The sequence below is a fragment of the Crinia signifera genome, chromosome 5, assembly GCF_055691185.1.
Source record: "Crinia signifera chromosome 5, ASM5569118v1, whole genome shotgun sequence".
Classification (NCBI taxonomy): Eukaryota; Metazoa; Chordata; class Amphibia; order Anura; family Myobatrachidae; genus Crinia; species Crinia signifera.
The window spans coordinates 16,228,341-16,242,319 of record NC_139221.1 but is presented as its reverse complement, the minus strand read 5'-3'; the positions used below and the strand labels follow the sequence as shown (position 1 = coordinate 16,242,319).

Below are 13,979 nucleotides of genomic sequence, written 5' to 3'. Positions count from 1 at the left end.
AGGTGGGCACATCATTGTGGATTGCACCATTTTATGAATGCTGTGTCTCTGGATATAAGCATGCCTGCTGCCGTGTGAATTGTACTATAGACAAACTGCTACATGTTTTATGATATATAACCTACATGCCTGTGATCCTATCAGCATTTCGTGACAGGCAAATCTGCACTGCAGATAGTGATAATTAAACTGTGATCTGTTCCTTGTATTAAACAAGGCTTTTGCTACAAAGTATATTAGTGGTCTTACCATGTGACAGTTTTTGTTGCCAATTCTGACCACAGAACAATTGCACGAATAAATTGTATCATATATAGAGGCTAGGGGAGAGAATCAAGCTTAAAATTTTAAAAAATTAAAAAATTAAAATCTATGTAATTAAAAAGCACTGCACACTAAGTGAATGATTTTTTATGCGTATGTAAAAGTTATTATTATGTTTTGCTTTTTCCCAAATTTTGAGTTATGCTGACCTATGATTATAATCCTTATCTCAATATTTGATTGAGACTAAACTAAGACTGCCTTTTGGATAGAGGCATAAGGATATATGATGGTCAGCCTTTAAAACTCAAATATATGTACGCATAATAAGATAAATCCTGAAAAAAGAAAAAATTAAATAAATCGCCAGGACAGATTTAATTCAAATTTATTGATTACTAATTATCAATTTATTATTTTTTTGACCTATTTTTTGACCTATCCTTAGGCCAAACATTATCTTTTAAGTTTGGTTATAGTAACACTCAGCAATAATAAAAAATACACAATAAAAATTCTTTAATTTTAAAGTATCTTTTGAACAACTTTGTGATTGGGGTAATTAGAGTGCACCCCACCCGAGTTTCTTTCCTCTTTTGTTTCCTATGTTAAACTTATAAAAAACTCGGGGGTGCACCACTGACCATTACATTTATCAGGCCTTAGGCCACTGGCAGCAGTTTGTTTGTAATGTGAATATCGGAAGTTATTCCTTAACTATAGTCAGTTATATCCCCAATCCATTTATCCGCACCCATAATACATCTGAAAATTAGATAACCCCACCTAGTGCAGATTTCCCTCACAACCTCTTCTTCCTAAAGAATGTGATTTACAAAGTGTTGTGCAGAAGGGTAATGAGATGGGAAACGGGTGCAAGGAGGTGCACCAAGATGATGTGGCCATGTCCCCTTTCAGCATTGTCATTGTCTTCAATGGCGGCCCAAAATTTACATGGAATGACCACAATCCCTCAAGCTAGGTCACCCCTTCGCCTTAGTGCTAGCTTTTATATTTCCCCATTGCCCATAGGTTCCAGAGCAATATGGCAGCATTTTTGGAGGAATGGAATTAAAAGGGAAGAGTTGGTATAATAAATGTAACATTACTAATGCATATTATAGCTTAACCCTAACCCTCCCCTCCTAATGCCAAACACTGACACTCCCCTTAGTGCCTAACTATAACCCAACCCTCCTGTAGTCTATCCCTAACCCCATGATGCCTTATCTTACCCACTATTCACTAACCCTAACACTTCCCCTAGTACCTAACCCTATTCCTTATCTACTGCCTGTAGCATAACCATAACTCCCTATTGCTTAACCATAGCTCTTCCCCAAGTGCCTCACCGTATCTCTTTCCTCTTGGAGCTTAACCCTAACCTTTCACCTAGTACCTAACTATAATCTTCCTTCCTATTGCCTACTCTCCCCTATTGTAGCCTAATCCTAATGATTTACCTAGTGCTTAATCATAACCCTTTCCTTCTGTAGCCTTACCCTAGCCATCCCCCTAGTGCCTTATCCTAACCTTCCAATCCTGTAGTCTAACCCAGTGGTTCCCAAACTTTTTGAATCACAGCACCATAGAGTATCAAAAATTATTTCAAGGCACTCCTAGGCCAAAAGTATCTTATTTGGAAATATAGAAAAAAATTCTTATCACTGCATATCGTCACATCCTTTTCTGATAAAAATTGCATAAGTGAAGTCGACAGGCTACAATTGCATAATGTAATTTACAACTACTGTAAGAGGGTCTAGCTTTAATAGCTATGGTTTTCAAACAATGGCAATTGGAAATTAAAATCGGGATAACATTTGTGATTGCAGAGAAAGGGACAGCCACCCTAATTACAATCATAAATGTAATGATGCATTGCATATAAATGGGGGTACCACAACCCACCCGCTTTTGAAAAAAAAAAAGAAAAAACTGCAGTTATCCCTTTGAGCTTAATATATAGAGGTTAAGTTCTATTTAAAATGAGCAAATTTGCATTGTTTATTTTTAATCTTTCAATGATATTCTATATTTTACACCAAATGCAAGCATGTTTTCTGCTCTGGTATTATAGTAACTTGGACGAAGAAAATTCTGTGCAGTTTTTGTATCTGATTCAGGAAAAGGTTATTTTATTTGCAAATCCACTAAATTATGGTCATTGGCAGAATTATTTTCACATTTTAATTACATTTTGCTAAACCTACATAAAAGTGTCAGTAATTATCACTTTGATGTGCAGATTCAATAAAATTAATTCCTTTGAATGTATACTTTGCTAATTACATGTCACATTAATGTGTGAATATCATGTTTTTCTAATTAGATTTTGTCATTCAAAATGTTAAAGATTTATTTGATTTTTTTTTTTCTAAAGGGAGATCATTAACTATGATGTATTTACTGAATTTAGACTTAACACCCTCAGGATATATACATTTATATGACATTGTCTAAAGACTGGCAATACACCGTATGTCAATGTTCATCTTCCGTATTGCATGTAAAAATTCACATATGCAAATTATGATTCACTTAGAATTAGTTTTAACATATTCAATATAAATAAATTGCATATAGGGCTTCATTCAGGCCAGCTCGCTAAGCAGTGGTTGTTCGCTGCTTAGCAAAGGAACGCCCACCCCGAATGATGTGAACACTTATACATCCGTTCACATGCGAGCACACGGCCAATAAAAATCAATAAATGGTCGCTGATCATCGAATGATTTTTGTGGTGTTGTCAAATAAGTCAGTCTAGATTGACTTTCATTTAACTCCTAAATGGCCGACCTGTGCAGGCTTCGACCCACCAGCGTTCACAAAAGGGACACACAGCATTTTTATGGGTGCACCCCCAGCTTTTCTGAACATGCCGTGGAAACACTGGGCCTCCCCATGCACCTGCCTCCCCTGTCCGACATCTCTGTGCAAACGCCTCGGCGACTGTGACAGTTCTCAAAAGTCATTCACACAGCATCCATTTGTATACTGTATATTCACCGATACGCATGCGCAGAGCCGCACCGTCAGTCCCTGGAATGAATTTGCATTTGGCTGTTCCAACCTGAAAAAAAAACTGTTTTGCAATATAAAAATAAGCTCCTCGCCTCTGTGTGGTGGTTGCAACAGAGGACACAGTTGCTGAGCATGTTGCGAAGGCTTTGGTGGGTATCTCCGTACTCTTGTCGGGTGGTTTTTGCCGCACATTTCATCAATAAAAACTATTGCTGCCAAATCAGCATTGTGACCACATCTGAATGAGTCCCTCTGTGCATGCATGGTAAAAAAAATGGGTGTGGATCAACTGGGCAGATAGTGTCTAGGCCGGAAGACAATAGGTAAACACCAAAATGTCAACATACACAAGGCCTGTTGACAAAAAGGTCAACACAAGCAATATGTCGACTGGAAAAGGTCAACAGAGATTTTCACCGTTTTTTCACCGTTTTTTTGTGTCAATTAGTGCAGCCCATACCCTTGCATGGCTCATTTCGCTGGGCTCCAAATAGTCGATGGAATGTGTGAAAAGGTCTAAAAAGAAAGAAAATATTATTAAAAACTCACAGTGACCTTTTCATGTGTTGATGATTGCCATGCCGGTCATTTGCTTGTGTCGATGTTTTGTCAATATGCTATATGACCCTATTGCCACTATACACACCCTTAAAATCAACAGTTGTCATCATTATCAATTGACATATGCATCAGCACAATCCTTGGTGCAAGAAAACCATATGAAAACAACTCTGCCTAGCCCGATATTCCATTGACAAGCCCTTGTAGCACTATGCACATGTAAGTAAATGTGCAGCATGGCTGCTTTTGGGGGGGGGGGGTGTCACACCACCAATTGCTACCAAGAAATGCGTAGTTAACCGCAAACAGAGGAGTGACCAGACACTGCTGCCTGTGGTTGGTCTATCAGGATAGTCCCAAAGAAGGGACTGTCCCTGAAAATCTGGACAGTTGCGATATATACAGTATAATAGTTCATGTTACATGAACAAAAGACATTCAGAATATTGCCCGACATAACTATGTACAATTGTCCATGCAGGCAAAAGATATACATCTTTACATATAGCTATCAGTACTAGGCGTGAGATTATCCAGCCATCCATACATACACGATAACAGCCATTGTTACAGGCTAATACAATATAAGGGGAGTGGTGCTCAACAGCCCTCTGGACATATAGAATAATAACAGCGACTGAGATATGAATGCAGCACAAAGAACAAGATGTACTGTGCGATTGGCTATTCATGTAGAATAAAAACAGGTATTGAACACGCTGTAGCGCTCAGTATACAGAACAAGAGAAGTGTCTGCTCAACTGTTTATAAGTTCAAAATGAAAACTGATGGAGTAGCCGAGACAGAAGAAGACAATGCAGAGACCAGCAACATTTCATGGTCAATAGGCTTTAACAAACATACAATTTCTATTTTTCAATGTTTCTGAAGTTGAAACGTTTTTTTTTTCTCTATGCAGTCTCTGCAGTGACGTAGATAGAAGGGTTGCCTATTTAGTAATTAGATTCTATCATTAACATTTAAGAATTGTAAGTGCATTTTAGCTCTTTTCGCCTTCTATGTACTCCCTATCTGCATCCACACTCCGCTGCATTCTTATTTTCCATCGGTCAAAGTCTCGCTGTCGCTGCTCATCTCACGTTTACTTCTTTACCTAGGTAACCGATGCAAAATGGGTTGTGTTGAGTTCATATTTGACATTAGGGAAAAGAAAAAAGCAACAAGGTGCTAGGTCTTGTGAGTATGAAGGTTGCTCTATCACTGCAATCTATTGTCCTATTGACAAGATTTGAAGATCTGTTGGGAATGGGCAGAACCAAAATGACGCCATTTTAATCGAATTGTATCGTATTGGCTCCAACACCCCTAATGACCTATTGGGGAGCTGGGCTTAGTAATATCATGCCTGTTCTCTCTACTCTGTCGTGTGTGTGTGTGTGTGGGGGGGGGGACTCCTACTGAACCATGTCAAGATCTTGATGCAAAACTTGTCTAACTGTTTCCTCAGTTGATGTTTACCATTTCTGCTATCTTTTGGATGCTCGGTTGATGCTCATGTGCACGGCCTTCTGGGATGTTTGACATCTTTGACATCCTCACGATCATTACTAAATATTTTGTGCCACTAAAAGACATGTGGCATACCATCTCCCCCAAAAGCTTCGTGTAGCATATGGAAAGATTTGAAGGGCATTTTGTTCAATCTTATACCACTTTCAGACAGACAATCCATAAATCCAAGCTTTCACGAGTGCAAGGTTATTTTGCAGTTCCCTGCCTGAACCTCCTTTCACACAGAAAAACAAATTACCGGGTTAAACATTTCTACCCAGTACTTTGCTGATTAACAGGGGTACTTCTTTTGTGTGAAAGGGTCAACCCGAGTTCAAATTAATGGGTCTTCGACCCTGGTAAATTCCTGGGTTGAAGACCCAGGAATTTCAACCCGGGTTGACCCATTCACACAAGAAAAGGAACAGCAAATAACTGGGTATAAAATGTTTAAGCTGGTAATTTGCTTTTCTGTGTAAAAGGGGAATAAATAAAAATTTGAAGTAAGCAAGTTGCTCTGCTTGTGCACTAAGCATTTTAATCATGCACAGAAAAATCACACATACCGTATTCCGAACGCTTTGTGACATCAAAACAGTTTTGGGATATTTTGGGATATTCCAAAGTCAATGCACCCCCACTCCATTTTAGCTTACACAGTGTGATTATTTTTTTTTTAAAGTACAGTCTCATTATTTAATAGCCACACCTTGCAGAACAGCCAAAGCGCAGATAACTTTATAGGGGTAATACAATTAATACATTCTGCAATGATCAGCCATGCAAAAACTTTACTGTATATTCTACTGGGTGAGGCCGATTACAGAACAGGTGGGCGTGGAGCTGAAAATGATCAAGGGCCTGTTTTAAGGAGTGCATGGGCTGTGATTAGCTCTGCGTGGGTGTGGCTAGTGTGTAGTGGGTGTGGCTAGTGTGTACAATCTCCCTACACTAGTAGCATCAATGTCTCCATAAATATTTGAAGTAAATAATTTATCCTGTTGTGAGAAAAAATAAAAAAACAATTGTGATACTGCGGGCTGGCTGGTTGACTTCATGCCTTCATAATGATGGCCCTATTTTAATACTGTAGCCTAAAGCTGCAGTCCATACACCCCATTGTTAATCTGCCCCTGCCACTGGGGGATCTAATTATCAGTTTGCAGCCATAGTAATGAGCGCGCCGATACTCAGCTCCCCAATAACTAAATGACACTTATAGTACAAAATAGTTCTCCTACTGGCAGATAAAAAAAAAAAAAACATAAATTTTTCTGCCTACCAAAACACATACTTTCGCATACGGGCGAAAAATCATTCAAGTCCCATCTGACTGTCATCTGGCCGAAGATGGACAATCAGGGGGCGGGCACTGACATCATGTGACATCAGCCTCCGTCCCCAAGCAGGCAATGGCCGGCCTGCGTAATGCCCAGCATTTTCATGGGGATTGGGTGTCCCCCTGTCCACTCCCCACCTCCCCCGCTCACCAAAAGCATTCACACATTGGGTCTGCACTTACGTACTTTCGCACATATGCTTGCACAGACTGGCAACATGTCTCGCGTGAACCGCTGGAGGTAGATTAAGACCAAGGTTGGGAACCGCTGAATTATTGGAAACAAAAAGCAGAATGAGCAATAGTGTAAAGAAAATACTAACTTCTTGCTTTTTTCTTTTATGTAGGTTCCATAGCCACAGCATGTCGAGACCCAGGGGTTCCAATGAACGGAACTCGCAATGGGGATGGTCGAGAACCCGGAGATACTGTTATTTTCCAGTGTGATCCTGGCTATGAGTTACAAGGAGAGGAAAGAATTACTTGCATCCAAGTTGAAAATCGGTTCTTTTGGCAGCCCAGTCCCCCGTCGTGTATAGGTAAGGTTCTCTCAAATCACAGCCATTGATGCATAAATGCAATATATTTCATTTACGGTTTCATTATGTTGCTTTACAGAGTGGCTTGAGTTGTGTTTTTGAATATTCAATTTTTGGATATTTATATTAGCAAACATAAAATGGACTCATGGAATGCATATCAGATACATAGATGTCTATCCACTACTATGGCAAGGATGTATCAAACTTATAAAGAAGACAGCTAATAGAAACCAATCAGATTGTCACTATCATTTATACAATGTACTCTATAAATGACCATGTGTCAGAGAGATCTATTAAACCACAGTGAGAGATAAAATAGAAAGAGATAAAGTTCCGGTAAATCAGCTACTGTGTTAATGGTTATGTTGGAAAACTGACAGAGGCTTTTTGGTAGGAACTTTATCTCTCTTTAGTTTATCTCTCCCCAACCTTTGATACCCAATATCTCCCCCCACACACACACACACACACACACACACACACAAACATGCGCAACCAGCCATGCCAAGTTGTAATAGGCAAAAACTCAACTTATCTCATTAAATAAATATGCAAAATAAAAATACAAAATAAATTGTACAGGGCAGTGGTTCCCAAAAATGTGTGCTATGGCACCTTGGGGTGCTTAGGGACACTTGCAGGGTTGCCTTGGTTTGTGCTCACTTTACTGCTCTCCCCTTCCCAGTCTTCACCCCCTCTCCTGCCTGCTCTCCTTTCCTGCCATATCCCTTCTCTTTGTCACCTCCATCTCTCTCCCCCTGTTCTCTCCTTCCCTGTCTTTGCCTCTTTATCTTCCACCCTCCATTTTAACCCTATGCTCTCCCTCTATCCCCCTCCCTGTCCTCTCCTCCTCTATCTCTGTCCCCCCCTTCTTCCAATCCACTGCCTCCCTGTCTCTTCTCTCCTCTCTCCTCTCCCCCCTCTGCTCTACCACTTACTTCCCCCCTCTGTTTCCCTCTTCCACCTCTCTGCTGCTCTATCTCACCCTCAGTGTCCCCCATAACCTCACTTTCCCCTCCTCCCTGAAGGGGAACTTCCTGCCATATACCCCTCTATTTCTTTGTCCACCTCTCTCCCCCTGTTCTCCCACTCTCTTCCTTCCTGTCCTCAACCTCCTCTTTATCCCCCTCTCTTCCCACGCTCTCCAATTATTACCCTCCCTGTTCTCTTCCTTCTATCTCCCCCTTGCCCCTTGCGCTGCCCCTTCCTGCACTCTTTTCTCCCCTCCATTTCTTCCTCCCCTTCCATTACTCTCTTTTATAATTTCACATGTGGATAGTTTCAGATGCCAACATTTTGAACATGTCAACATCAATATTGCAATCTTATCTTTTAACATGTGATATCAAAAATATATAATAAATATATAATAACATTGTCATTGTCAAGCCAGGAGAAACACAATCCCCTATGATAAATGTAAAGAATGTTAAACTGTATTTGCCTTATTTATTCTGAATATTCCGACACTTCTTTTCTTTTCCCTAAACCTTTGGCGATGAAAGAGCATAAACGTTCTACACAGCTGACCAGTGCGTCTGCTAAATATTGGCCAATGCTCCAATTTAAATCTTTATGAAACACGACATAAGGACAATGAGTATTTATATTTCATTAAATTCGAAATCCTCTGCAGAAAAGGGCAATTCGGTGCTAATGTGATATCATGTACATTCTATGAGTTCATTCCTTATCAGCTCCTCAGAGCTCATTGACAGACTGACACATTGACAGCATTCACTCATTGCCCAAATGATTGCATTTAATCACATACTTCTGCCAAAAGGTTTCGTTGTGTTTCTCAGCAGAAATACTTTCCAAGATTGAATAAATTATTGATGATTGTTTGTTCACCGTCATTAAACAACCATCCATACTGTATGAATGCTATTTCACACAGGGCATGTCATTTGAATCAATACACAGTATATCTTAGTATACATGGCAGAAATCCTTTCTGGTGCCCAGCATACAGATCAGCAACTCTCATTGTTTCTGGCATATTCAACTGAGACTCATTCATGTGACTAGTATAAATAAACAGCAATCAGGTTGCCTGTAGTCAAAATCCTGGTGCCAGAATCCTTACCGGTAGCCACAACACCAGTGCCGGAATCCTGACATCAGTGGATATGTTAATGCTGGCATTCCAGTAGACGGCAACACAAGGTGAGCAAAGGGGTAAGGTTTTGGTACCAGGAGGGAGTTAGTGTTATGGATGGGAGGATATGAGTAGGCTGAAGGGGGGGGGGGGGGGGGTGTTAGGGTTATACACTACTAATAGGGTTGGATAGGGTGAGGTACCAAGGGGGAGTGTTAGGGTTAAGCGGTTGTAGGAGACAAATAGGGTTGAGCACTAATGGGTATGGTAAGGGTTATACTGTGGGGTGAAGATATGGCTTAGGCTGCAAGTAGGTATAGTTAGAAGGGTAGTGGTAGAGGGTACGTATACTTACCTAGGTCCTGTTGGGATTCTGTTCAGTGGGATATTGCTTTTGGTCTCTGGACCGCAGGCAGCCTGTCCGCCAGTCATGCATACTGAAACCAGCCCAGCAATAACTAGCATGTTGCCCAGCATATACAGTAGCGCATCATTCTGGTGGCTAGTAAACAGCAAGAACTTTCCTTTTCTCTCGTTAAATTTAGCAATTCATTCAAAGCCTCCTTCTGGTGGCTAGTATTCATTGCAAGGCTGGTGACTAGCAAATATAGTAAAGACCATCCAGGTGAACAGATAAACATCTTTAATTTGATGCCCAAAATAAAATCTGCAAATGTAAGTTAATATATTCATTACAGTAAACATACAGTATGAGTTATTGTTATGTCTGTGTTTATGTTCTTGTACCACCACTAGGCGTCACCAGGCACCTGATTCCCCAGATTCTAGAGTCTGAACAACAAGTCCAAAGGTGCCTGATGACCCCTAGTGGTGGGACAAGAACATAAACATATACACACATAACAGGTACAGATCGATTTTATCGACATGAGCTGTCTCCCCCCCCCCCCCCCACCAGCCGACGGAGCCTGACAGAATGGGGTGTATATGCACAAGATGCTTACGTGCCCCATTCTGTGAGATGACCTGCCTCTCTCCCTGAAGCAGAGAAGGGCAAGGAAGCACCCTGTCCCCGCTCTTTGTCTCCTTGCTGACGGGAATACGTGAGCGAGTGAGCTGCTCGCACGTCTCCGTCTGCCAGTCTGCACATCACCACCCTCCGCCACTTGCCAGCTAGGTGGATCTGGCGAGCACTTTGCAGTACTGAGGGTGGCTCCATCTGTATTTGTACAGTGTGTTAGCCAGGGCCATCTCTAGTGCCAGGAGAGCAGAGTAATTGAATGGAGCACGCGCGACCAGTGTCTATTACCTGTGGTCTGGCTGTTCACACAGAAAACTGTTGAAAGTGTCAAGTCTCCAAAAATGGCTGCCAACTTATTGGCGACAGTTGTAAAGGATGTTAGTGCTCTAGTATCCTTCACAACTGTCTCCTTTGAGGCAGTGGCGATTTTTTTAGGGGTGCTGTGCCCTTTTTTACTGATCCCGCTCATCCTGCTGGGGATGACATCATGATCTCTTCAAACCCAGGAATGGTGGGTTGAAGGGATGAGTCATCATTCCCCTCGCTATTCCCTGCACTGCAGTTAGCCAGCTTACAGCCTGAGCAGAGCCAGCCACAGCCCCCCTCCCAGCAGTAAGTAAAGATTAAAACTCATGTTGATACACAGTATGTAATTGAGCGCCTGCCAGCAGCCTCACAGTCACGGCAACCATAGAGTTCTGGTTCCATAGCTGCTAAACAGTCCTGGTCTACAGTATTAGCTTCATAATATGGCAGCCTGTCCTGATTTAGAAGTATCTGAGGATGGATGTGAGGCCATGCCCTTTGCCTGTGAGGTCATGCCTTTGCCTGTGAGGACACAACTTTTTGCCTGTGAGGACACAAAACTGCTTAGCACAACGAAAAAATTGGGGGGCCACAGCAAATTTTTACTGTTATCACAGGGGCCATATTGTCTGGAACCGGCCCCAATGTTAGCCAAAACATTGTTAACAAAACATCAAAGTTCATCATCTCCTTCTCTTACATGTTATGTGATAAAATCATTGACTTTCAGGTAAAATACTCATGCATCATCACATCTCCGTAAACCACAAATAGGACAAATAACTAATATTTGTGTAAACATACTGCAGTTTGTGCTGCATCCGGCAATAATATCATCCATTTTTTTTCCAGCTCCATGTGGGGGCAATCTTACTGGCTCTGCCGGATTTATTTTATCTCCAAACTTCCCTCACCCGTATCCACACAGCAGAGACTGTGACTGGACTATTACAGTCAATCCGGATTATGTGATTTCCTTGGCTTTCATCAGGTAAGTCTTAAAAATAGATATCGTCCTGCACACATAACCTTTGTGCTGTGATACATAAAACTCCAAAGTAAAACACTCGGCTTTAGGCAAATGTCATGTCACGGTAGCGAGCAGGACACGGTATTCCTTGTAGTTCTGCAACAATTTTAGTGTCTCAGTTCTCCATCTCTATTTATTTATATTTCTGGTGTTATTTATATAAACTGTAAGATTATAAAGTTTTTGATACATATACCATCAAACTGGTTTGCCAAAATCTAGCAATGTTCTGAAACGGTAAATACTTGCTTTAGTGTATCTATTAATTTGTAATATAAGAATTAATATTAATAATTATTATTATGCATAATAATTATAATAACAATAATAATAGTAATAATAATTATGTTAATAATTAAACACATTAGTATTATTAGTATTATCATCATTATTATTATTATTATTATTATTATTATTATTATTATTATTATTGTTTTTCAAAAATTGAATAAAAAATTCTAGATAATTGTAATCATTTATATACCATGGTGGATGCATTTTGAGACGTCTTAAGTGATGTCCTCCATGCTGTGCTTTGAAATTTTAAGTTGTCTTACTCTGGGGCAAATTTAGGGGTGAGGGTGTCCCCAGGCACAATAATAACGGATGTCCCCTTTGCCTAATTTTATTACATTCATTGATTATTAGTTATAAGCCCTAATTTGATAATAGCCAGTTTAGTAGAATAATAAAGCCACTAACTATGTTTTTGTTTTATTATGTATATATATATATATATATATATATATATATATATATATATATATGTATTTACTAAGTTGGGAGCTAACAGGGGCAGTATGTGCATGCCCTACACATTTACACTTCAAGATGGCATATGGTACTGTAAAATGGAATTGTTTTGTAGTTACTGGTACAATTTTGGCCTGACAGTACCACCACAAACATCCAAGTTTCACCCCCAAACAAGTACCACCCCTAGGCAAATGGCGCACATGCCTAATGGGATATTCACTTACTATATATCCAAAATATTTTAGCTATTTGGAATGTTATGAGAGACTGTGATTGAGCTGGTGTGGTAGAGAAAACCGATTTATCCCAAAACAAAGTATTTTTCTTTGACAATTGCAACAGATTGAAAGTTTTTTTTAACTTTTTAATTTTTTTTTTAAACTGACCAATATAATTTTAATTCATTTGTGCGCTTAGTTGGCAATCAATTTAAACAATCCTTGTAAATATATCTTGAATACAGATTTTCCTCTTCTAATGCCTACATTAGTACCAATTTAATCAATTTATGTGCTATTTTAGATGTGTAACGTAGTTGTTTGCTTTCTTAATATGAAAGCAGTAAATGTTAAACCCTCTACCCTACATTGATGGAATAATAGAAGTTAATCGTGTGGGCTACCCGTGGTTCATGTGATACTCAGACGTACATACGCCTCATCTCCCATTTTTCTGCAGACTCCCTGTACTGAGATCTTAGCTGGGAAATTATTGGGTAAGATATAATTGGTTGGGGGGCAATGCAAAGTGTTGAACCACATATGAACAGCTATAATTCTTACAAGTGAGGCTCTACAAAACGATTGAACGCTAATAAGCGTATTCATTGGGGGACCGATGATGCAGGTCTGTGCATACATAAGCATGTGCAGACCCATTGTGCGATTTTGCACAGATCGGGGGAGGGGGGGCAGGGAGCTGTCCCAGTGTTTCTTGGGCATGCCCACAAAAATGATGGGTGTGCCCTGAAAAACACTGGGCATCTCCATGCAAATGCAGGCGAGTTAAACCCTGCACGGGGCGGGCGGCTGACATCACATGACTTCAGTGCCCGCCCTGAATTCGGACATCTCCGAGCCAAACAAAAGTCAGCCTAGACTTACTGTTATTTGTGAACGGAGAAAAAAAACATTCAATAGTCGGCGACCATTAAATTATTTTTTGCCCTTATGGCCGCATACGAATGGATGTTTAAGCGTCCATATCCATTCGCATGCAGATGAGGACATTGGTGGCAGGGGGTTTGCGTTCGCTTTCCTGGCAGGTGGCGCTTACCTGCTTGCTAAGCAGCCAATCTATACTGCTTAGCAAATTAACCTGACACAGGCCCAAAGTACAAATAAATGAAACAAACTTGAGTCAATGGATTACCAAAGTCAAGCACACTGCATGCAAGTAATATTTTACAAGGTGATTAAATTGGCTTGGACATTGAGACATGTCTGGGGGTTTATATATATTATGTTCAGGGATTGTTTTCCAACTGTAGCTTTTGTCTGTTTGCGGTATCCCCAATTGAATGGTTGTTAATTAGCTCTATATTACAGATGAATTTCTTA

The 13,979-nt window shown here is 40.3% G+C and overlaps 1 protein-coding gene across 6 annotated transcripts in view; it reads left to right on the top strand.

The window, feature by feature from the left end:
• CSMD3 (CUB and Sushi multiple domains 3) overlaps window positions 1–13,979 on the top strand; it is a 969,186-nt gene that overhangs the window by 604,233 nt on the left and 350,974 nt on the right. For all 6 annotated transcript variants that reach the window (XM_083186712.1, XM_083186713.1, XM_083186711.1 and 3 more), the window contains 2 exons: window positions 7,048–7,239; window positions 11,487–11,625. In XM_083186712.1, coding sequence (XP_083042838.1) covers window positions 7,048–7,239; window positions 11,487–11,625 — 331 coding nt within the window. The remainder of the gene's footprint in view (window positions 1–7,047; window positions 7,240–11,486; window positions 11,626–13,979) is intronic.